Source organism: Mastomys coucha, unplaced genomic scaffold, assembly GCF_008632895.1.
Source record: "Mastomys coucha isolate ucsf_1 unplaced genomic scaffold, UCSF_Mcou_1 pScaffold23, whole genome shotgun sequence".
NCBI classification, from domain to species: Eukaryota; Metazoa; Chordata; class Mammalia; order Rodentia; family Muridae; genus Mastomys; species Mastomys coucha.
This window is the reverse complement of record NW_022196906.1, coordinates 53,995,196-54,020,358: the sequence shown is the minus strand read 5'-3', so window position 1 is coordinate 54,020,358 and position 25,163 is coordinate 53,995,196. Positions and strand designations below refer to the sequence as shown.

Below are 25,163 nucleotides of genomic sequence, written 5' to 3'. Positions count from 1 at the left end.
CGAGGCCAGCCTGGTCTACAGAGTGAGTACCAGAACAGCCAGGGCTATACAGAGAAACCCTGTCTCGAGAAACCCTGTCTCGAAAAACCAAAAAAAAAAATCCCTAACTCCCCAGGGCTGGACCTGAAATCATGTAGTCCAAGACGACCCTGAATCTCAGCTCATGTAAGCTTCCCAGGAGCTAGCAAGCATGAACCATCTTGGATACGGTGCTAGTATTATAGATGTGCGTCGCCAATGTGTTTTATGAGATGCTGAGGATCAAATCCAGGGTCTTATATATGCTAGGAAAACACTACACTCCCAGCTCACAGCTACCATTCTTGATGTCATCTGCCATGCCGCCTCCTGTCTTCTCTCCCTCACCCCGCCCCCCTTATTCTCCTCTACCTGCAAGAATTTTCCTTTCCTCCCAAGTCGACTTTGAACCAGCTCTCTGGGCTTGGAGACCAGCCCCAGCCCGCCCGGGCCTCGCTCAAGGGGTGCGGCCAAGTCATGCTGGGACAGCTCCACGTTGCCTCCAGCCGAGTGTGCTCCTAGAGTAGATCGCGCTGGGAGAGGAGAGGAGAGGAGCTAATTTTGCAGAGGCCCATAGGGGAGCGCCAGGCTGTGTGTGGAGACAACCAGGACTGGGGGGCCGTTATGGCGAGAAATGAATGAAAACACAAATGAATGGACCGCGAGGGTGACCGACAAGAGGTGAGCCCAGGAGCGTGCCTTCAGCCCGCCTGAAGCCACCAAGACTGACCCTCGGACACAGCGCACCGGATTCGCACACCTCAAAGCCCGGCGGAGGCGCAGGGTCCCCTCGGAGCGGCTTTAACCAATTCTGCGGTTGCTAAATGCCCAGCCAGCAGACAGAAGGCGCCTAGGCGCGGCGCTCCCAGAGCCGCCCTGCTCCTCGCCGTTGCCTTCTGGACCTGGAGCCCCGGGACACCTCCCTTACCTGCCCGCCTCGACAGGCTCGCTACGGCTCAGGGCGGTCATCGCAGCGCCTTCTCCCGGACCTGCGGCCGTGAGCCAGACCCAGTGCCCTCCGGGGACCGCCCACCCCGGGAAAGGCCCGCCCCCACGCGCCTATTGGCCGCTCGTACAGAACGAGCCTGGTTCAATTGGTGGAGCCTTCCCCGCTCCCGGACCGCCCTGATGGGTCCCAGCTGCAGGAAGGTCTTCAAAATTGCAAGGTCCCGGAAACCAGGGCCTGGGTCTGCAATTATGGGACCTCTTATCACAATGTGTTCCCTCAGGGCTTTTCAGCTCACCTCCTCTACTCCCTAACCTGAGCTCTTGGTGCTCCTCCAACTTTTCAATTTCGCAGGCCTTAGGTCACTTGGCCCGTTGGGAGTAACCAGGAACAAGTAAGGTTGCACCTTGTTTCTACTGTCCCTTATTCCAAAGAGTGCAACAGGAAAACAAGTGACCCTTTGTGCTGAACTGTTATGGGGGGGGGGGGGGGCGCTGAGGGTTTTGTGAAGTATCAAGCAGGGACTCATCCTACATCGCCCTCAAGGAGCCCCTATCGCAGGGATCAGTCCACTAAACTCCAGTCTACCCATTTTAGGTGCTAGCTGAACCTGTCTCAGACCTTTCCAGTCTTTGCCCTGAAATAGAACAATGTGCTTTCCAATGCATAACCTCACTTGGTGTTGGAAGAGGCAACTGATATACCCCCCAAAGTATTCAGCCCCAGCTTCTCCAGTGGTCCTGTGCCTCAAGGTGAACTGGTGGGTCCATAGCATCCAAAGCTAGGCCTCCTGGTTGTTGTCATTTTCAAGTGCTCAGAGGGCAGGACTCAACCACCCCCCCCCACAAGAAAAAAAAGAGAACATAGGTGCTTCAGCTGCTGTTTATTGACATTCAGGTGGGCACTAAAGCAACAGGCCTGGAGACTGCAGAATACAAGGTGGAGAGCAGAGTGTCTGCAGTGACAGCAGTGGAGTGCACAAGGAGGAGTGGGGAGGCCAAAGCTGTTGGGAGAGCAAGTCAGGGCCAGGACCAAAAGCCCCACACCCTCAGCCCCTATTTTTGTCCAGTCTTTGGACTCCAGGCTAGGGCTGGGAATTCTCTGGACAACTTTCTACAGGAGCAAAGTACACAGAGATGATGCTGCCCTTCTGTGATAAAGTCAGAGGGTTTCCAATCCTGCATTCTTCCTTCACCCCTGGCTCAAGTAGGGCCATGAAAAATAGCTGGGCTCTATTGCATGTTTCAGAGGCATTAATTTTCCCTGGTGTCCCAGCCCACCAGCGCCACACTATGGCCCGGAGTGAGCACTACAAGCGTTGCTGGCCTAATGGATAGGATAGGGGAGGGGAAGGGACAGGGGCTAGAAGAGGGGCTCCAGAGGGCCATCAAGGCACAGGCACTACACGCATGGTGTTGGTGAAGCCAGAGCCAGGGCGCCACCCAGTCAGCACAATGACCACATCTCCCTTCTTGAAGAAGCCTCGGGCCTTGCCTGGAGGGAGAAAAAGGTTGGTGAGTAGAGGTATACACTTGAAGAAAACTGCAACGCACCACCCAGTCCTAATTGAGCAACCATTACTCTCTCCTACCACAAGGTGGCGCTTTTCCCAACCCAGACACAAATGCCCTAATACTCCTCCTAATCTGGGTAGAGGAGCAGGCTGCCAGACAGTTACTTCTTCTTACCACAAGGTGGTGCAAGACTCCTAGCCTAAACAAGGACCTTTGGACATCATTCAGTTTATACCCTAGAGAGTGGACTGCCTTGCCCAAGGTCAGCTGCCTCCTTTTGTCTCTTGATGTACAACCTTATATAGGAATAAAGGCTACAACAGCTTGTGTGTCCCCGCCCCCCAGGACAGTAGCTCTAGCTAATCTTACAAGAACCTCAGTAATCAGGCAAGTGGCCCAACCCAGGACTCAGAAAGTGGTAGTTTTAGGGTCCCCACTTATCAGCAGCACTCCATCCCCTTGTTTCCAGCTACATACCAACATCCATGGCCAAGTTTACACGAAGGTCAACATCCTCAGCCCAGGCATTCAGTACAGCATCCTTACACAGCACAGGGAAGATGCCGCGGTACAGATGGGCCTGGCGAGCAGTCTGGGGATTGCGAGTCACAGCAATGATAGGAGCCCGAGGGCGGTACCTGGCCACTTGGTGAGCACTCCTGAGATGGGAAACAGGTTGGAAAGACTAACCATTAAACATGTGTCGTAAGACTCACTCAGTAAACAAAAAGTTAGTACCCTCTAATTCAACTCTGAGACACAGGCTTTGCCCACTAACAACTGTTTCAAGGCCTGGCCAGCCCCTCAGACCTCTCCTGTCCTTTCTAAAATGATTATCTTGCTCTCAGTATGGGTAGTCCCATAGGACCATGGTGGGTAGAATTCTTCCCACACAGTGAACCCTTCCATCTGGCAGTGAGGCAGCTTTGGCCCAATCTCACCAGAACCCACTCATGTAGCTGGCAGCATGTCTTACAATCGAAGCACCATGTGCCTAGCTCCTGACTTCTGGTTTCTGCAAAGAACAGCAGCAGGGCACCAGGCCCTGGAAGCCAACAGAATTCAGCACAGCCCTGTACTGTCTCTATGGGAGTCCCAGCATCTGAACTCAGAACTTCTATGGTGATGATCAGGCATGGTAAGAGGAGTCTGTCCAATCAAGATCCTTTGGGACCATAGGGAATCCCTCTTCTCAACCTATAACAAATGATAGTGAAATGATAGTATCTACTTCTATCAGATCTGTTGCAGGCTTACAGAATTAACTAGGCATCCTAAGGACACACAAGAGCTATTGGGGAATGAGGCATTCCACAGCAGAATACCCTGCTTCATGCTGGCCTGCAGACTCGGGCTTTGAAGGAGGTAGCTGCTGGAACTTGGAACTCTACAGAGAAACCCCAGAATTAGCATGGACCTTGTATTTTAGAGTTCTCAAAATTCCAGGACTTCAGAAAATGATAGTTTTATGGTCCCCATTTCTCAGCACCCCATCCCTTGATTCCAGCTACACACCAACATTCATGGCCAAGTTTACACGAAGGCCAACATCCTCAACCCAGGAATAAGTACCTTTGTGATACTTAGTTCTGCCTTAGGGAGACCAGGGACTAGTCCTCTATACTAATTATGTGTTTGGCTTTCTGTAACTAGGCTGTTGTAGAACTTGCTCAAGTTAGACTCAATCCTGTGATCTTCCTTCCTCTGCACCATGAGCACTGGGATTACAGGCAAAGAGCATCACATGTAGGTATTTTTGGCTATTTACTGTGCAGTTTGTGTGGCACACAGGTGCACCACACAGAAACTGGTTCTGGGCACCTTCCTTTCCCCCTATCGCACTTTCACTTCAAAATATTGCACTGGGTATTTTGACCACATGTGTTTAGGGGTTAGAAGAGGGCATTAGATTTCCCAGGACTGGAGTCAGACAGTTGTGAACTGCCACAAAGGTAAGTGTTGGGCCTCTGAAAGAACAGACAGTGTTCCTAAAGGCCGAGCCACTTCTCCAGGTGACTTCTGTGTGCACTTTTTAAAAAAAAACATAGGTGCCAAATTCAAATTCAGATTGTCATGATTGCGCAAACACTTTTTCCACTGAGACCCCTCCAAGTGGGATGGAAAAAAGCTTTACTATGTCCACCCTTGGGCATGCACATGAGTCAGCTTTCTCTGCCCTCCATGGGTCCTGGGGACCAAATATGGGTCAGGCTTGTGTAGTAATTTTACCAGCTGAGCTATTTTGTGAGGTAGGGCTCTGTCCTGGAACCCACTTTGTAGACCAGACTGGCCACAAATTCAGATACTCACCTACCTTTTTGGCCCAAGTGTTGAGATTAAAAGGCACACTCTAGGGCTGGTGAGATGGCTCAGTGGGTAAGAGCACCGACTGCTCTTCCAAAGGTCGTGAGTTCAAATCCCAGCAACCACATGGTGGCTCACAACCACCCATAATGAAATCTGATGCCCTCTTCTGGTATATCTGAAGACAGCTACAGTATACTTATTTATACTACTAATAATAAATACATCTTTATTAAAAAAAAGGCACACTCTACCATGGCCAGCTTCTACACAGTATTTTGTTAAAAGGTCCCACAGTAACTAAACAAAGTGAAGCTGGGTATTTGTTCCAGCTCTCTGTGAGGCAGTCTGTGAACGTGCACTGGAGACGGTAGGTTTGGTCTACCTGTGAGTGCTGCCTGGAGTCCTCTGGAGGCAGCCAAGAGCCTTAAACTGGCCTAGAGCCACTCTTGGCATCCCCAAGGAGAGGCGCCAACTGGGCGTGGGCATCCCCAGGGAGCCTCTGCCGCCTCCTACCTGCCAGACTTGGTGAGCACGATAATGGCCCCACTGCAGCACTTGAAGGAGGCCTCCACGGCGCCCACGGCGGTAGCTTCTGTGGGGTCGCTGGTAATGGGCGCCAGGCGGCGGAGTTCCTCGAATAGCTGCAAGTGGTAGATGGCAGCCTCTGCCTCTCGGGCAATCTAGGGGAGCAACATCCGTCCAGAGGGACGAGGACGGGGGACAGGGCTTTGTCAGAGCTTTGTCACAAATGGAGAGGGAGGAAGGAAAGGAGTCACAGACAACTGGGGAAGGAGCATGTCCCCGGGCACACAAAGGCCAGGAGAAGGCGAGCTACTCCACATTCTGAACAGAGCGAGATTAGAAACTCCACAGGGACTATCCTGCACCAGGTGCTGTGACTTCCACTGTGCCCAAGGGAATCCTTTGGTCCTGCCCTATCGTGACCTCCTTGGCTGTCTTCCTGCAGGAGAGAGGCTGTGCCCAGGCTCAGGCACATAGCGGGCCTAGTTGCGAGAGAAGCTGGTTATCCTATAATGATACCTGCCCTTAGGGCCCTACCTGCCAGACTCCGTCAGAACTATCAAAGCTGCCGCTAAACATTTATAAGAGGCCTCCACGCTGCCCATGGCCATGGCCTCGATGGGATCTGTGGATTGACTGGAGGCTCGCACAAGCTCTTCAAACAGCATACGGTGGAACATGGCTGCCTCAGCCTCCCGAGCTATCTGCAAGGTTTAGGGTAGGAGGGATAAGGAAGAGGGATGAAGGTAAAAACAAGAGAGACAACACATGGAAAGACAGGAAACTAATCAGAGAGGAAGGCCCCCTTAGGTTAAATTGTTTTTTCATGCAGAGGCAGAGGCAGGGTGGTCAAAGCCCACATGCTCCTGGAATGGTATGTGGGATTTTGGGTTGCTTCCCTTTTTCCCTTTTGGTTCAAACTTGAGGAAAGTTCTTTCTGTTCTGGAAAGATATTATTACCCATTTGGGACTTTCCCCTTTGTTTCTAAGACAAAACAAAACCCCCCACCCCTGTGTGTTTTTGAGATAGGATCTTACCATAGCCCCTATTAGTCTTGAATTTGCTATGGTTAGCCTCAAAAAAAAACCACAAAAAAAACCCCACTATTTCCTTTGCCTCAGCCTCCCAAGGGCTGGGACAACAGGCATGCACCACCAATCTCTTTTCTTTTTGATTGAAGCTAAGAAGGGAACATAGTGTTAGGCCCTAGGACCTTGGCATGGAAAGATGCCAGGGTGGAGCCAACTACACTTCCACTTGACCATACTGCCTCATGACACAGCTTACAGGAAGAAATAGGGCCTCTCCTCCGCACATGGCTGTGTGGTTGGTTACAAGGCATCCAGCTCAGCCTACATACACAAGTGAGCCTTTGCACATGCCTTACAGTGGAAACATTCGGGAAGCTTTGAAAGCTGGGGTCAAAAGAACCAAAGTTACATGGTGCACCAGTTCTAAACAGAACAGTGGCCAACCGTGGCTCACTTGAACACAGTACACTGTGAAACAGCCATGTGAAGAGGCAGATGCCTGAGAAAGCATGCATGCCTTTCAAGACACCGATTAAAACTCAGTAATTAAAACTGTTACAAGATAGCAAATGTGTTATATACAGAATACCTGTTGAAGTAAAACCAGGCATTAGAAAGGATATCTAAAGTTTAGAGAATGCAATCTCAAGTATCTTAGTATAGGGAGGATGTGAAACCAGTAACTTACATTTATTGGTAGCATTAGCAGATTTGCAAGTGGAAAGTGTTCTTTTGGTTAAGAATGGAATGCATGCAGCCCAAAGGACAAGGGACACGAACAGGAAACAACCATAGCCGGGATCCCTAGCTCTTAATTCCAGGTCATGGACTGCATCAGTTAGACACAGGAGGAAGCAGCACACAGATGAGGGGAAAGCTGTCCCGGGTATTAACTGCTGATAGAGACGCTTGCACCCCCTGAAGGGGCAGCCACAGTCTAACCCGGACTCTGTGACTCATCTTCTGAGCAGGGCCATGCAATTCCAGCCTTGAGGTTCTACGGTGTCTGTTCATAGGAAAGACCAGGACATGAGAAAAGGGCAGGACATCAGAACTAACTCCTACTCTGCCCACAGCTGCTACAGCATGGTGCAAATGGCCAGGGCAGGCCTTTACGACAGCAAATCTGGGATCAAACCCACACTCATTACATGTGATTCCCATTCAAAACATGAGAAAACGAAGATTACATCCACAAGCCCAGAGGGTTGTCTAACATTTAATTATGGCAAGAAATTGTTTCATGTTATGATTAATTTAATTATAATTAATCTCAACAAATGCCACCTTAGGCAAGGTCTTGAGGTCATATAAGTTGCCTGGAGCTATACAAAACAAATATATTTATGTGACTGCATGCTTTAGAATGCCTGGTCAAAGTCTTGTTCCTGACCACTTCTGAGGCCAGATTAACACCACTGAGCAGATAACTACAAAAGGGAAGCCAGCTACTGTCAGGGAGACTGAAGGAAGCCAGAGTCTTCTGGGAGAGAAAGAATGTCTTCACACTATTGAGAAGCTGTGAGGATGAGCTCACAATCCCAATCAGAACATGTGTTACAGCTGAGTCCAAGCTGTAACACCTCTACAAAAGGGCTGGTCTGTTTCAATACAGGCACACATCTGGCTGCAGCTACAATTCAGATAAACCATGGGATCTACAACAGTCCTACACAAATGAAGCAAGTTGTCCTAAGTTTGGGGGCTTGTGGGAATCTGGAGTCACAACAAGGACAGTGGTTCTTTGCTGGCTGAGAAGGGAATAGATTAGCTCACAATGTCTTCCTCAGGCAAAGTCCTAACTGACACCCCGGTTCACTGCTCTGTTCAGGAAGTTCTGGAGCAGAGCAGAGATGGAGGACTGAGGCCTGGGTGGGTCCTCACCCATGAACAGCCAGCAGGAGTCAGGTCAGCTAGAAGTCTATCAGATGATGTCTCATTCCAGTCCAGCCTAACCTCAAAGCTGCCTTCCTGCCTCAGGTTCCAAATGTTGGACTTCCAGACCCTATCTTACTGAAACCAGAAGGCTTAGTCAAAAAGAGCATAGAAAGTCTTCCTAATTCCCAGTCCACAAACCGCTAAATTCAGCACCCATTCCCCACGCCCAGAGCTATTTCTAGCCCTACTTTGGGTCTGGCACAGCAAGGGATGTCACAGGCACCATGCAAGGACAGCTTAAAACAGCTTAGGATGGCTACAGCCTGCAGTGGAGAGAAGCATCATGGGACCATCAGGAGATCAAATTAGAAGCCAAACCAGGAGAACAGCTGAGAATACAAACTCTTGGCTCCTTTAGAATAGGTCGCCCTCTGGGTGGTCCGGGAGGAGGAAGGCATCCCTTGACTACGTCCTAGGACCTTAATATTTTAGCCAGATGTGGCCTACATATCGGAAAAGGTGATCTCCAGAACAGGACAAAGTGGTGGGGGCGCAGGCAGTGAGAGCACAACATGAAAATTCAAGAAGCAAAGCATGCCTCCACACACCTCACTCTTCTGGCCGTGCTTGGAAGAAAGTAAAAGACTGGGTAGGACGCTGCAGAGACCTCTGTGGCTCTGAGGACTTACCAGGTGCTGCATGCGAACAGCCTCCAAAGGGTAGTCCCCCTTGGCTGTTTCTCCAGACAGCATGATGCAGTCTGCTCCATCCAGGACTGCATTGGCCACATCACTGCCTTCAGCACGGGTGGGGCGTGGCTTCTTGATCATGCTCTCCAGCATCTAGGAGGGGACAGACAAGGGCTCTTGGTAAGAGAACATCACTAAATGACGTAAGACCAGGCTGAGACCCTAGGCCACCTTCAGTGACAATTGCAAGATTGTGCAGGTGCACAGATCACAGCTGTGTGTGGGTGCATGTGCCCGAAGGACGGGACAAGACCAGGTCGCCTAGGTGGAGAATTCAGGAAGGAAGGAAATAGCACGTGCCTGTGTGGCACAGATGACAGGCTTCCCAGCTCGGTTGCACCGTCCAATCATCATCTTCTGAGCCAGGAAGACCTTCTCTGCAGGAATCTCAATGCCCAGGTCACCACGAGCCACCATGATCCCATCACTGGCTTCCAAGATCTCATCAAACCTGATAAAGTAGAGAATAATAATAAAGAACAGGAAGAAAGACCAAAGAGTAGACAGAAACTTTCCTGGGATCCTGACAGAGATGCTCTCAAAGGCCATACCCAGGGGCACACGGAAGCGAGGAGGCATCCACCACCTTTCGATACCCACAGTACAATAACAATTTTACTGGTTGGACATCTTAAACACCACTATGAGTATTTCATGGAGGCTTTGGTCTGCATCTTACCACCCCTTGTTTTGTACTTCTCTAATCAGCACTTCAAAGACAGAGTGAGGCCAGTGGATCTTCTACAAAGGCCCATGGCTTTATTTAGCTAAGGGTACTGAGTGCTGCCCTTTGAGCTGTCCCACCCTCCCAGTTCCCCTAGGGCTGAACAAAATACCAAGGCCATCAGCACCTGTGGCTTATCAAGATAGAAAAAGAGACTCCAAATTGGCCTTTGTACTAAGGCCACAGAGCCAAGGACAGTAAGTGGATGTTGATGACTGCCACCCCAAGCCCACTGTAACCCAGAGAAGTAGGTCTAAGGGAAGCAGTAGGAGAAAGCCAAGTATGAACATGTGTCACTAAACCACTCACCCTTATGAATGCCACATTAATGAAAGCATCATGCTACTCATCAGAACCAGTGTCAGAGAGATGATTTCTAAGACTACAAGCTTTAGCATGGACCCCTGAGGCACTGAGTTCCCAGGTAGGTCCCAAAATGATGACTAAAAATACTTGGCCTTCCTGATTCAGATGTCTTGGACCAGTCCTGCAGGCAGGTATCCAGGACACATCATGGACACGCGTCTTAAGGGAGAGGCAACGAAAGGGTCTCAGGACTCACCTGCGGACACCTTCATGGTTCTCGATTTTGCTGATGATCTTGATGTTCTTGCCCTTTTCTCCCAGGACCTTCCTAACTTCATGCACGTCAGCTGCCTTACGGATGAAAGATGCAAACACCATGTCCACATCCTGTTCCACCCCAAACTTCAGGTCCTGGATGTCCTTCTCTGACACAGCGGGGAGGTCCACAGCAGCACCAGGCAGGTTCACGCCCTTCTTGCTGCCCAAGGAGCCGCCATTCTCCACCTCCGTCACCAGGAAGTCAGCACCTGTGTGAAAGGGATCATAAAAGACCACCTCAATGTGCAAGAAGCTGCAGGAGGATGACTCTAGAGCCAATTAAGACTCCAAGACTTCAGGAAAGACAATAAGTCAGTTTTCTCACCTACAAATAATACCTACTCACAGGCTGCTAAGAAAATTTGAGTTTTAGGTGTGGTAGCACAAGAGGCAAATGCAAACAGACCTTTGAGTTCAAGACCAGCCTGGCCTACACAGTTAATTTCAAGTCAGGCAGGGTTACAAAGGGAAACCTTGCCTCAAATTAATGAATAAACAAATAAATAGCTACGAGTGGTGGTGTATATTCTTAATGCTAGCATTTGGGAGGTGGAAACAGAAGAATCAAGAGTTCAGGCTAGCTATAGGAAACCATCTCTTAAACTGTCACCAAGTATTTAGAATATGTAAATTTTAAGTATTATTCTAAAGCATATATAATAGCAGTCTTATATATGCTGCATTGAGACATATTCACCTTCCTTTGATTCTCATATGCTAGAATTAAGGGTTAAAGAGACCTGGACCTTTGAGTTATTTGCCTTTTTTCTTTCTTTAAAAAAGATTTATTTATTTATTTAGTGTTTATGAATACACTGTAGCTGTACAGATAGTTTGTGAGCCATCATGTGGTTGCTGGGAATTGAATTTCGGACCTCTGCTCACTCAGGCCCCGCTCACTCTGGCCCAAAGATTTATTATACACAGGAAAGTACACTGTAACTGTCTTTAGACACACAAGAAGAGGGTATCAGATCTCATTAGAGATGGTTGTGAGCCACCACCATGTGGTGGCTGGGATTTGAACTCAGGACCTTCAGAAGAGTAATCAGTGCTCTTAACAGCTGAGCCTTCTCACCAGCCCCATTTGCCTTTTTTCCTGAGGCAGTATTTTAGACAGGCCAAGGATGCAGACCAACAATAGACTTTTGATCCTCTGGAGATTAAATCTAGACCTTCATACATGCAAGGTGGGTGCTACCTGAGCTCTGGGGATAGGAATTGGCATTAGTCTACAGACTGTGTACCATACATACCTTTCTCTTTCACCTGCAGTGAGATGAGCCCATCGTCCACGTAGATCTTGCTGCCCACCTCCACCACCTTGCAGATGTTCTTATAGTCCAGCCACAGGATATTCTCATCACATTTCTCCATGTAAGCGTTGTCCAGGGTGATCTTCAGAGTGGCTCCCTTCTTCAGCTCCACCTCTGCAGTGCCGCTCTATTGATTAAAGACAGCAGATGAGTGTGTGAACTGCAGAAGCCAATGCCCCTGATGGGGGTGCTCAAGCTCTGGCTCAAAGTCCCAAGAAACCTTTCACCTTTCTGTAAATCCTGAATTTATGTATTGATGAAAAAAATAACAAACAAAACACCCAGAATAAGTAGGTTATTTACATAACAAAAATGTGCCCCTATCATAGTTCCTACCAGGCAGATGAAAAATATTTTCATTTAGAGATCTAGAATCTAAGCTGTCCTAGATACTCACGCCCTTGATGAGTCCAGTCCTGATCTCAGGCCCCTTTGTATCCAGAGCTACCGCAACGGGACGGTAGAGAATGGGATCTGATGCAAAGCTTTCCGTGGCTGCGCGGACATTCTTAATGGTCTCTGCATGGTACTGGAGAAAGAAGGGGAGATTGGCAGGTGTCCTCCACACCCGAGTCCAGTTCCCTTTCCCTACCCTGAGCCAAAGGTGATCAATTAGAGCAAAGAAAAGTATGTCTGAATCCTGACCCTTACCCTTCTCCTAACCTTACCAATGTCCATTCTTCCCTATACCCACTCCACTCTCACAACTTTCCAGAATACTGCCACCAAAACTTACTAAAGGGAGGAATATAACCCACCCCCTACGGTGTCTCTTCTGTTGCTCTATTGTCCCTAGGCTAACAACCAGGACAAGCAAAGACCCAGGATTTGTGTTTGAAGATTTCTACCCTGGCAGCCTCTGTTTTCACTATCGATCCCCACTTCAATTCAAACTAAAAGCTGTTGACTTAGTGACCAATGGCCGAGCTAAACAGCTCATTGCTCTAGTCTCACAGACACTGCTTTCACAATCACTTTCTCTGACCAGGAGCCTGCCCCAGTGGAACTGCCCTTGCTTTCTTCACTTGTAAGAAAGTTCCCAGCCCTTTTCCCTTTCCTATCTGGGACTCAGAGCCAAGATAGCAAAATAGTTTGTTGCCAGTGTGTACCCCTGTGACACTGGTGACAAGGAACCATTCAATTCAGCACTTTATGAGCCTGGTCCTTGAACCACTGTGCACAGCAAAGACACCTGCAAGCCTGTTTGTTATCTACAGAAGACTCAGGCAGAGCTGGAAACACCCATTCATCTACAAGGACCAAAGCTGCGCGAAGGTTGACTACCACCTAGTAACCCAGCTCCAGATATTCCAACAGTGACTGCCTCAGTTTGCTTTAGAGGTCCTCTAGTAATTTAGGCTTTGCCCTTAATTTTCACTAAAGAATTATGGCTGTACACACTGAGTTACACACCCCAGCACATTCATGAGTATAATAAACACTCTTTTCAGCCTCATGTATATAAAAACTGCATTATGATTAGAGTATCTGATCGTCTATTATTAACCTTCTCTGCATGCTAACACTTCTGGGAGCTGGGTTGTGCTATCCACTATCACAGCTGTGGTTTTTCTGGCATGAAACCAAATGGTGAAGACTGGTAGCCATCAGGGCTGTCCTTGTAGAGGCTCTAAATTTAGGCTGTTTAAAAGTCAGTGTGGGAGTACTGTACTGCCTGTTCAGCAAGAATGACATATCTTGACTATGTGAAAAGCAAGAGACGGGAATAGAGACACTGGCAAAGTTGTCAAGAGCTGGTTGATGTTCCCGACACAGGGAAGGAGCTTGATTTCCACTGTCTCCAGGAAAACCACCAAGACCAGCAACACTGCAACCCAGCTCCTCATTGAAGGTGTACAAGGAATAAGAGCCCTGACTTGTGGTGAAGCTTTATAGTATGTGACATAAAAAGGTTCAAAGTACAGCTAATCTCTAATGCCTTATAGTTTGAAATCAGGGCAGAGCTGCCCTGCCCAGTGGTCTGGACACACTCACTGTCCCCTACTCCCTCAAAGCTGCTGCATGGTATTATTTTACTGGATTCAAGAGGCCTAAAGGTCAGCGTCTCCAAACCTATTTTTACCTTCTCCATCTATTTTTAGTCCAAATAATTTCCAAAGGTCAGAGGGCAAAACAGCACAGGGTTAATACTTTTACTCTAAATAGGACACAGAGAAACCAAGAGGCAGGGAGGAGTCCCTCTCCTTCCTCCAATGCCAGAAGGAAATCCACAGTCAAGTTAGAAAGCATTTAAAAGGTAGATCTTAAAATGCCTCCACCTACCCATCTGCTTGGAACAGGCTGTTCTAAACTCAAGAACAGGGAACCTTTACAACAGCTGCAACCTGCTGCTTGGGTACACCCTTTCCATCATCAAGCCACCTAATAAACAGCCCCAGGTCATCCCTACCTTACTCCCAGGGAGGAGCACTGATGATTGGCAGACAACAGTACTGGAGTGGGGACACCACCACCAACATCATTTGTGCATTAGACTCGGTCTCATGTGGAAACCCTCCCGACATCTCTGAACTAAGCCGGTGTTCTTCAGTCTTTCGCATGGCCTTTTGGTTCACCCGACTCACAGGAACCATTGTAGAAACCCTGAGGCACAGGGGCCGAGTGCAGTCCAGACATCCGATGGCCTAGGGTTTCCAAGCTAAACCTTCACGTGCCTTCTTTCATAAAGGCTGAAGGCAGGGATAACACTGTGGTCGGTGACAAAGCAGGCCAGGTTTCTATGCCAATGAAGTTGGCAAGAGGGAAAACAGGGATGTTCTAGAGCAACGTTTCATTCACTGAGAAACCTGGGCTCACACCTGCCTGGAGTACCACCATTGACGAGTCCCTGAATCTCCTGGATCTAGTTGACACTCACCTCATGGGTTCCATGAGAAAAATTCAGCCGAGCCACATTCATTCCAGACTTTATCATCTCCTTCAGCATCTCCACAGATCGGGAAGCAGGGCCTATCAAGAGACATTTAGAGCCACAGGAAGAAAATCATTGACACTCGGGTAGGAAAATGTATGAAATCTGCTCAACACTAAAACTCCTCCTCCTCACCCTTTGCTTTTAATTACCTCCACAAATTAAGAGAAAGGTCTTTCCAAAGCACAGTACAGACTACTGTACTAGTCAACTTTCTTAATTTATGAGGAGGAAACACTGCCATTTTCTACAAATTCTGCAGGGCCCCACATAGTCAGAAAAGTGGAGGGAAACAGTCTTTGCCTTCGAGATGTCTAACTACTAAATGTTGTTGGTGATACAGAGCACATGATAAAGATCTGAGGTCTCTGAACCACTCCTACAAAGGAAGACCATCCCTGAACCTCAACAACTGCAGAAAAAGTACACTAGTCCTTCTTAACGGCCAATGCTCATGACCTCTATTCCCCTAGAAATGTGGACAGTGTCTCACCCAGAACCTAGGTTAGCTCTGTAATGAGTATGCCTTTCAAATCAGGCAGATGCCTCCATTTAGAGGAGGGTCACGCTCACTCACCAATGGTACAAATGATGCCAGTGTTGCGGGCCGTGATGGGAGCGGAGTCAATGTCCAGGCGGCACATGTGTTCCAGGAAGGTGTCAGCCATGGCTGCATGGAGCTGCTGGGTCTGAATGAAGGCAGTCCCTGCTTCGCTGTGTGGCTTCGGCATGGTTTCTGAAGTCCTGGTTTCTGAAGTCCTGGATCCCAGAGATTTGAAGAGTGCAATTAGACTAGGCATTACTTAATGAGGCACTTGGCATAGGAAGCTGTCTCCCGTTTACACATTAACCCAATAAGATTGCTTTGTGCACAAGTCGCATAGAAGCCTGGCACGTGCTGGTTATGTGGGTGCTACTCAAATTGGGCAAAGGGCTCATGTGACTGACTACCAGCAAACAGAAAAGACCTTGGTAACTCCCTACCCAATGCACACACACCCTGGGAGCCAGTTGAAGCAGGCTTCTTACACGAGCTGTCATCTGTTTTAAGAGCTTTCTCACCAGCCCCAGAAAGAACATCACTTTACTCACACAAGGAAACCTGCAAAGTTACAGTAAGAAACATCCCCCAGAGCATGTTGTAACCAGTATTTCAACACACAAACATCCGGTGTAAAACAGATATACACCGGACCCTATCATGGCAATATCCAAGCTACAAGTATCTGCTTTGGTAGGGCACTCAGTACGGCCTCTTTATCATGTTCACCCAAACCTAAAGTGATCCTGCTGACAAGAGAGACAACACCCTGTCCAAGCCCTTTCCTTTTACTCCCAAAGTCCTAGGTTTACTTCAAGGCATTACCTAAATGTATTCTTTAGCCTCTATCAGACATAAGAATAAGGTCCAAATTACAGGGAACAAAACAGTTCTTTTGGCAGGAAAAAAAAAAAAAAAAAAACCAACAGTACCACCTGCAAGACATACAAAGTAAATTTTGCACAAGGGCATGGAAAGGGCCCCAAAGTCATTACAACCTCACCAAGGAGTCTTCTGTAACCTAGGAGACAGAAATCACACACACAGTAGCTAGTCTACGCTGGCCTGAAATCTACTGTGCAACAACCTAGGTTGACCTTGAAGACACCATCTTGATTTAATTTTTCCGAGGGCTGACATTAGACCTAGCTTCCCCAGACCCAGGTCGGGCTATTTGGAGCCTCTGTTCTGTCAGATAGGTACAGCATCCAGTAGTCTGAACATCTGTTCCAGGCAATTAACCACCCAGGTCACAATCCCAACAGCTGCCCTGACCTTTGCTTTTACTTTATTACCAACTTACAACTAAATGCTCACCGAGCTGGTGGATAGTCAGCTGATTAAGAGGACAGAACTCAGGAGAGCTCTGGGCTGTACCTCCAAGACGACCTGAGACCTCAATGAAGCTGACATTCTTTCTCATCTGAGTTGTCAGGTCACAAGGCTCCTCTCAACCTCCTGAGCTTTTGTAGAGTCTTCAGTCTGTGCTCCAATCTCTCCTCATCCTCGCACTTCCCTCTCTCCCCAACCACAGACCCTCACTCTTCCCTGGATGCCTGGAGACCATGTACCTAAGCCTGTCTCTGCTACCTGAGACTTCAGCCACCCACTGGTGATCAAACAGCAGAGGTCTTCAACCACAGAAAGGAAAAACTTTGAGACACCTTCTCATATGTAGCCCAGGCTGGTCTTGGACTCCTGGCAGCCTCATGGTCCAGCTCTTGGATGCTGGGATGACAGGGGTGCAACCACTACATTTTTGAGAATTGAGAACTTTTAAAGGAAGGAAGAAACCCGTGGCCAACATTGTTCATTCCTAAACCCTACAAGACACATCAGGCACCAAGGTGTCAAGTCAACTTCTCCAGGGTCTACTTCGTCTCTCTCACCTCCCAGCACCTTGTTTGTTAAATGAGCTCTTGGTCTCTGCCTGGTTTTCCCTCTCCCCACACCTGAGAAGACCTGTGTACAACAGGACGTCCTAGGCAGCCAGGTCCTTGGTCTACTCAGGGTTGAAACAAACACAACTGGCCAACTCTCATGGCTCCCAGCCAGGCTTAGGTTAAGTGGCCACTAAGGGATAGTACAGATGGTACACCAAGCCAACGAGACACAAAGGCCTTGCTGTGACCATGATGGGACAAGTGAGTGAGACAGACACTAGAACAGTGTCTAAAAAAGCCAGCCACCCGGCCGGTTCTTCTCTCCGTCTGAGACAGTCAGTGTATCCTTGCAAATTCTCCCCTGGGGCCCGTGATCAGGTCATACCTTTGGTTCTCTGAGTCTGGGCTTCTGATGGCATATTGCTGTTTTTTTGACCCAGAGCAGCTTGATGGCCTCACTTGGAAAGACCGCTCAGAGGTCAGTATGCTTTGCCCTGAAGAGCTACAAGGATTAAGGTGAAAGCTGAATATGACTGAGCTCTTTGTGGGAACGACTTTAATAACAAGGCAAAAGTTGCTCTTAGCTACATTAAAAGATATACACTGGAGAAGACATAAATTTAAAAACCAGTGGTAAAAGTGACCCCTTACTGGATCCCTCAAGTACTTTATTCCCTAATACCCAAAATTTACTTTTAGGGAGTATGTGGTGGGCACTGTGCAGTCAAAGGACCACAAGTACACTCTCCCCTCCTTCCACTCAGGTCCTGAGTCAACTGAAGCAGGTTCCCGTGCCTCTGAGCTATCTCACCGAGCGTCATTGCTTCGCTTCCTGCCTCATTTTTTTTTTGTTACCTTGGATGGTAGCATGTATTACAACATTCCCTCCCCCCCTCTTGAGACAGCATCTTACTACATATCCCTGTAACTCCCTGGAGGTGAAACACAGGCCAGAGTGGTCACCAACAAAACCCACCTACTTCTTTCTTTTTTGTTGTTCTTTTTATTTTGAGACAGGGTTTCTCTGTATAGCCCTGGCTGTCCTGGGCCTCACTCTATAGACCACGCTAGCCTCGAACTCAGAAATCCCCCTGCCTCTGCCTCCCAAGTGCTGGAATTAAAGGTATGCGCCACCACCAGGCAAAAATCCACCAACTTCTGCCTGCCCTTTATTAATAAAAAATGTTGATGTGAAATTAAGTACGGTCCTTGAAAATGACATACTTATTCCCATACATCCTGTAAAGCTCACTGTGAAGCTTCCCACATCAGCCCTGTGCCCTTCAGAATTACCCTGCTAAAATGTGGTAATAGATGTGTGTTCTCTATTCCCTCAAAAGTACTCAGCAGGGCAGCTTCATTGACCCAGGAAGGGCAACCTAATCCATTAGACTAAAAGCCACCTCCCCAAAAGTGCATGTCCAATTCATGGAAAAATTTCATGACCACAACCTATCAGTTCCACATCAGAGGCCAGCAATTTTCTATTCCTGCTTTGACTGGTCTCAGGCTTGACAGTACATTCTTTGTTGTGTGACAAGGATGTTCTGCTTGAGACAAGCACTGCTGCCCTCCAGGGCTCAGGATGCAACTTCACAGGTAAAATTTCACATACACAACCCATCTCTCTATCTAGAATTAAACTCAAAGTCTGCAGAGTGAATATCTTGCTACCAGATACTAAGTGACAAATGGAAATACACGTTTCAATGGATGGATACAATTAAATAATAGACTTCTAAAGAACCTTACAAAGGTTTCAAGTCCCCCCACCAACCTCATCTTAGAAGCCAGCTCTGTTCACTCCTAAGGCTCTGACCTAGAGCCTCACCCTCTCATCCACCCACAGCTCTTCTGCCCATCCCATGGCCTCCAGAGCCCCAACTCCAGGCTACCACCTATCTATAGTATAGTATAGATAGAACACCCTTTAAAAGTCTTTCCTGGCCCAGGACAGCAGCCCCAGTCTTGTTTCTTAGGGTAGGGTGGGCCCCTGGGCAGGGCTTGCCCTATTGGCTAAATACCTGTATAGATAGCAGTGATTGCCAGGACATGCAGCCCCACCCATGCCAGCCAACTCACTACAGCATCCTCCTCCTCAGGAGGCACCCACATGCACAGCCAACCTCCAGCCAGCAGCAGAAACCCGGTGTGTCCCACGACAGCAGCAGATACCATGCCTAGGGGCAGAGGCCTTACTCTTGAACCTGAGCCCCTGCAGCAGGATGTTCTTCAGAGCCATCGCCCCTCTGTGAGAAAGGAGACACCAGCCCAGGCCTCAGTTGGGCTGCAGGTTGGGGCATGTACAGGCCCAGCTTGGCTCTGATTACCTGCTTCTGCCCTTTCCTGTCTCAGGCAGTTCTCCTTGGCCCTTTACATTCATTTCCCTCGTGTCAGGAACAAAGGTCATTCAAAAAAAAAAAAAAAAAAAATCCCCAAACCAAAAATGCTCAGTGCCACCCTGCTTCTTAGAGCCAGCACTCTTGGAAGGTCATGCCTCACTCCACCGGTTACATCTTCATGTAGGTTCAAATCATTGCTGCCCCAATAAAGCAGCCTGGCCTAAGAACAGGGCTTTGAAGCAACCCTTCTTTGATGTCAGTCCAGTACCCAAGACCACCTGGCTTCATCCATCAGAAAGGCTGAATGGCAGTCACCCTGTTCTCTAGGAGTTCCCTTCCTCCAGAGGGAAGGGAAGACCCACAGGAATGACTGTAACAAGCAAAGACAACTCCAGGGTCAAAACAGGTGACAATTCTACCCCCAGAAACTGGTAAGGCCTGGAGTACGGTACCCAGAATACGACAAAATTAAGAGTAAAGGTATGGTATCGGGGTACCATACCTCTGATCACTTGAGCAGAGATTTTGGGAGTAGGGTCAGATTCTAGACAGGGTCTCTGTGTAGCCTTGGCTGTCCTGGAACTCAATCAATAGACCAGGCTGGCCTCAAACTCAAGAGATTTGCCAACCTCATGGCCCAGTTTATCTGCTTTAAGATAAGGTCTTACTATGATAGCCCTGGCTAGCCTGGAACTCATGCCTCTGCCTCTTGAGTGCTTGAATTAAAGGCATGTGCCACCATATTCTCAGAATGGTCTGGTATTACTAGGCTACCACCTGGTGGAGTCAAGTTAAAATTCCTGAGGTCAAAATAACTAGAGAGAAAAAGAAATAAGCGAAAACCAGCTCTTTTATTTAATCTTAACCTGAACAGCCCTACTTTAAACTTTTTCCTCAAAGCGAGGGATTGCCTGGCTTCTAGCTCAGCTGTGCAGAGCAGAGAACTAGTCAGAGCAGGAAGGAGGTGACTTGCAGAAGTTTCTGGTCAGTTGGCACATGCTGTCTTCCTTAGCAGTCTGAAGGGCCAGTGTTTCCGGGAATGAAGCCCATGCTCTGGACCCTGGCTCAGGAGTAAGCAGAATGCACAACAGCCTCAGCAGCAGGAGGCACTGGCTCAGCATTTAAACGAGTCCCCTGAGTGGCAGATGGGGGTGGGGTGATTAAAGACGGAGGGCGGCATCAGCTGTCCAAGTGCACTGACCTACTTAATAAATCTGCCTACAGGTTTGCACCTATTGCCTTTTCCCCAAGTAGTGGAACCCAAAGACTCTTATCTCTCCCACTCAGAACTTAGCATCCACACTGACTTGTTATCTTTACACTTTCCAAAACTTAAAAAAAAAAAAAAGCATGCTGATTTTATTCAGTTCATATTCAATTTTGTTTTTTCCAACTCACAACTTCTCCAATCCCATTGTCCTTGGCTCAGCTTGACTAGAGACATGTGCTACTATGTACATTTTATGTAGTACTAGAGATGGACCAAGGCTCTGTGCATGATAGGCAAGCATTCCATTAGATCTACATTACCAGCTCCTTCCCTACTTTTTTTTTTGAGACAAGTACTCTACATATCCCTGACTGTCCTCGAACCCAGATCCTCCTGTCTCTGAGATTAAAAATACGTGCCACCAAGCCCAGTCCTTCTTTACTTCGAAATCAAACCTTAAAGTGGACATAGCACAGGGTAAAATCTTTTACACGTATTGCTGGAGAAAACAGCAGTTTAAACCAATATATGGTCTGTAGGTTAAGCACACATTTGGAAGGAATACTGCTTCCTTTGGAGGCTTCAGATGCTCAGAGCTCCCTAGAGGCCACTTAAGGTACTGCAGCCCAGGCTTCCCTCCTACGTGCAGACAGGCACAAACCACAGCAGGGGTGTGGCCTCACTGCACAGCTGGTGGTGGCCCTCAGACCACCCCCAACCCTTTGTAGTTACACTAGGCCTTAAGATCCAGCAGAGGTTTGCAGGCCACAACCTACATGGGCTACTATATATCCAATTTAAGCCTGGCTCTTGGTAAAAATATATCAAGACTCGTCAAAGTTCCACAGCCGGAAGAACAGAGCCTGTCGTTTGCTCCTATGAGTACAGTTTACAGAGATGACTTGGTCCTTTACCAGAAGCAGTAAGAAAAAAAAATCTCACCAGTTAACTTGGCTGTGGGTATTTGGGATGATTCAGAAACTGAAAGACAAATGAGTCATTTTCCTCTACCTCAATCTCCAGCTTAGTTCTTGCCCAACTCATTTCGACTTGCTGCAGAAAAGCTAAGGCTGCTGAAAACCCAAGTAATGGGAGTTTAATGCGAGAAACGCCTTTTCTACCTTTCTGTCCATAGCTGCTGCTTCATTCTTTCCACTCAAAATTAAGCAATCAATTTCTTTAAGAAAGAAAATGGCATTTCCTGTGACCAACACATTCATATTACACAGATGGCATATCCAGCCCCCATGAGAATCTGTTTGGAGTCAGCTATGAAATGTGCCAAGTCACTCACTGGGGATATGGTTCTTTCTTTCCAGACAGTTTCACTATGTAGCCCAGGCTGGACTGAACTCAAAGCCACCTGCCAGTTTGCCTCCAGAATGCTGGGAATAAAGGTATCATGGGCCATTACACCTGGCTGGGATACAGTTCCCCTCCACCCCTACTTCCTGAAAGAGGGTTTCTGTGTAGCTTTAGCTGTCTTGGTACTTTGTAGACTAGGTTGGCCTCAAACTCAGATCTGCATGCCTCTGCCTCCTGAGTACTGGCAAACAGATCTTAATGTATTACAAATTTCCCTACAAATTAGATAATAATAGTAAACTTAAAATATAATGCTTAAAATGGAAATAGCCGGGGCTGGAGAAATGGCTCAGCAGTTAAAAGCACCGACTGCTCTTCCAGAGGTCCTGAGTTCAATTCCCAGCAACCACATGGTGGCTCACAGCCATCTCTAATGGGGTCTGGTGCCCTCTTCTGCTGTGTCTGAAGAGAACAATGATGGTGTACAAAATAAATCTTAAGAAAATAGCTATGCACTAAATAGGTGATTAGCATTCATGTAGTTTGGCTTAAGAAATGCATTCACAGAAATTGCCTTTCTGGATACTGGTTGTTCTATGAGAAGTTGCTGTGCCATTCTTGCTGTGCAAGAATGAAGAGATTCAGACTAGAAGCAGCCACTCCACGCTTCCACTCTTATGGCAGCACAAAGGGTCTGGTCACCTTCATTTAGTTGATACCTTTGGAGACAAGGCATCACCCCCTACGTGGTCTCAACAGGCCTGGTCCTTCTTCCCCAGTGCTGGCATTAAAGTTGAACCAACACACTCAGTCTGCACGAGACATGTTTTATTTAGGGAAATGCATGCTAGTTTAGTTATTTGATTCACCAAAAAAGAGGGAACCTTACAATACTTTGGAGAACAAGCGTGCTCTCCCCACTCACCCAAGGAAGAGAATTCTCTCAAAAGCCTCAAAGTTGAAAGGTTGAGTCATCTTGCCCAGACTCGGTGATGGATTACATTACTTTCCCACAGAACATCCTCATTGCCTTACCTACAGCACTCAGGCAACCAGAGGACAAATTATTTGCTAACAATGCTACCTTGAGTCTTGACCTAAGGCCCCCTCCCATCCTAGAATGTAGCCACACCCTGAATTTTGGGGCAACAGTACAGTACCAATCCTAACTTCCTACAAGCCAGAAAGCATAAAAGGCTTTCTTGAACAGAGACGAGAACCGGAAGGCTCCTATCTGGGTACCTGTTTCTTTGTTTCTACTCTCACAGCCAAAGACAAAGGCGGCACAGATTGCTCTGTTTAGATGGCTCTTTCTCAGGAGAGTTGCAATGTAACATTAGTTACTTTGTAAACAGTGACGGGACTCCAGAGAGATTTTGTTTCCATGCCTATACTGCGTATTCAGAGCCTACCTGCCTCCCCAAGCTTAGCCCTAATGTGCATAAAAATAGTAAGGAGACAGACTCAAGAAGGTGGCCTTCAAAGTAACTACTTCATTGACAAAAAGGATATATGCATGTCCTTCTGGGCATTTCACCCGAGATTAGTCACTACAACCAGGACGCCCCATACTTACAAGATCAGTAATTTAGCAGCACGGAATAAATGTTTCCACTCGTGACACAGGACCAGAGGCCAAACAACCTAAGAATATTAATAAATCACACCGGATTCCGAAACCTAGCTGCCTCCACGCACGACTGTATTTTCACTATGAGGTTTACTTTTTCCGAGCTACCAATGTCCTGGATTTGGAAAAGGTGATCGAGAGATATCTTACTATGACTGGGTATATAGCCTTCAGGCTAGAAGATGCCCGGCTTCTTCAAACCCAGTAAGCCGGCAACCTAGCGCATGCAGCCTCATCTTCCTCATAGCACTGACTTGACAAAATCTGCTTCCCTAATTAGACTGAGCTCTGTGGGTTATGTGCGTTCTGGTCGCGTCGGAATCCAGCTTCTGTCGGAAACAGGTACGGCTTGATCGCCCACCCTCCCCTCGCAAGCACGTGGGACAAGCACGACCGACTGAGCCGACGCACCGTAGTACATGCAGCCCCTCCGCCGCAGGATGGAGCAAGAGAGCACCGAGGGCCCTTGCCCACTACCAGAAATCTGTGGGCACACAAAACAGGCAACAATAGTGGCCAACCTTTCTTGCCAGGCCACCGGGAATACAAAAGTTACATAAATTGTAGTCGAATCACCCAGGACTGCTAAGGATTGCATCCTACCTCCAAGCACCGGACCACGAGGTCCGGAGGAGTCCGCGGACGTGACTAGAATGCAGAGGGGGAGGGGGAAAGATGCGAGGAGGGGGAGGGGCGAGGATATGGAGGCTGAAAGGATGCTGTGGCGCGGACGTGACTGGAACGGAGGGGGGAGGGGCGACAAGGAGCTGCGATCACTGGCGCGGGAAGAGCACGCTGACCTGAATGGAGGATGAAACGCCCGGGCTGAATGGGGGTGGGGGGGTGAGGAGGGGAGTTATTTCAAGGAGAGATTACAAGGAGGGCACCGAAAGATGAGGGCACAGAGCTAAAATGAAGGTTGTAAGTACTAGTGGATGTAGGAGGATGAGCATCGGAGCAGGGCGAGAACAGGGTGGCAAGGATAGCAAAGAGTAAGATAAGAAAGAGGCTAGAACCAGATTGAGAAGAGAGAGCAGAACGAGCCCGTGGTAAAAGGAGCTAGTCGGTTCCCCCCAATTTGGAAGATCTGGACTTGGGCTCAAGTGTGGCGTCTCCCCAACCCGGAATGGGATGCTCGATGCCGGTCGCCTGGGTCCCGCGTGGGGAGGCAGGCAGGCATGCAGGTCTGCGTTCCGAACCAGCGGGCATCCGCTCTGGGGACAGATGGCTTAGGTTCTCCCCGCTCACCTCGGGCGTACTTCGGTTCCTGCCGCGATACCTAAAGCAGACGTCTGCAAGTGGCGACGCGTAGCTGCTGTGCGGGGCTGCGCCGACTGGGCCTCAAGGTTATCACAGCTGCGGGCCGCCGCAATCCCTCCGCAGCCCCTCCCCTCGCCCAATCCCGGGCGGCGGCCGGCGGCGCCCCGCCTCTCAACAGGCGCCCGCACCTTCTGAGAAAAGAGCAGGGTAGGCGGGACAAGCAGGTTGCCCTTTAGGGGAGGACTACCTTCCGTGGCGGAAGGACATCGCAGACCAAAATTGCGCATGGGTTATTTTGATGACCAATGGGGAAGTGGTGAGGGAGCAGGGCCCGCCCACAGCCCAGCGACACCACCACCCCTAAATCCCCGGTGCCACCGCCACCTGTTGCCTTAGGACTTGAGCTGCTACATAATGTTCCCTTTTTGGC

At 48.5% G+C, this 25,163-nt stretch overlaps 2 protein-coding genes across 6 annotated transcripts in view; both read right to left on the bottom strand.

The window, feature by feature from the left end:
* The window catches only part of Gramd2a (GRAM domain containing 2A), a 41,867-nt gene extending 40,807 nt beyond the window's left edge, over nucleotides 1-1,060 (bottom strand). For both annotated transcript variants that reach the window (XM_031343715.1, XM_031343716.1), the window contains exon 1: nucleotides 947-1,060. In XM_031343715.1, the coding sequence (XP_031199575.1) occupies nucleotides 947-987 (41 nt within the window). In that variant the 5' untranslated portion in view covers nucleotides 988-1,060. The remainder of the gene's footprint in view (nucleotides 1-946) is intronic.
* A 771-nt stretch (nucleotides 1,061-1,831) lies between these two features.
* Nucleotides 1,832-24,996, bottom strand: Pkm (pyruvate kinase M1/2). 4 transcript variants are annotated; one of them, XM_031343417.1, is made up of 12 exons: nucleotides 22,769-22,897; nucleotides 17,372-17,488; nucleotides 15,140-15,321; nucleotides 14,509-14,600; nucleotides 12,028-12,159; nucleotides 11,571-11,757; nucleotides 10,253-10,523; nucleotides 9,267-9,417; nucleotides 8,907-9,059; nucleotides 5,299-5,465; nucleotides 2,956-3,137; nucleotides 1,832-2,458 (listed from the first exon to the last, which is right to left on the bottom strand). In XM_031343417.1, exons 1-12 carry the CDS (start codon nucleotides 22,816-22,818, stop codon nucleotides 2,352-2,354), a joined length of 1,791 nt encoding a protein of 596 aa, XP_031199277.1. In that variant the 5' UTR covers nucleotides 22,819-22,897; the 3' UTR covers nucleotides 1,832-2,351. The 4 variants fall into 4 exon arrangements, with proteins under 4 accessions (XP_031199277.1, XP_031199276.1, XP_031199275.1 ...); XM_031343416.1 differs by lacking the exons at nucleotides 5,299-5,465; nucleotides 17,372-17,488; nucleotides 22,769-22,897 and adding exons at nucleotides 5,845-6,011; nucleotides 24,722-24,996; XM_031343415.1 differs by lacking the exons at nucleotides 17,372-17,488; nucleotides 22,769-22,897 and adding an exon at nucleotides 24,722-24,995.
* Nucleotides 24,997-25,163: the final 167 nt, after the last annotated feature.

Bases quoted from the DNA above. Each gene is read 5' to 3' on its own strand.
- Pkm (XM_031343417.1), bottom strand. From the start codon at position 22,818: ATGACTCAACCTTTCAACTTTGAGGCTTTTGAGAGAATTCTCTTCCTT. The intron at 17,489-22,768 runs GTGAGTGGGGAG...TAATCCTTGTAG, and splicing joins GAGAGAATTCTCTTCCTTGG to CTCTTCAGGGCAAAGCATAC. The intron at 11,758-12,027 runs GTGAGTATCTAG...TTTAATCAATAG, and splicing joins GGACTGGACTCATCAAGGGC to AGCGGCACTGCAGAGGTGGA.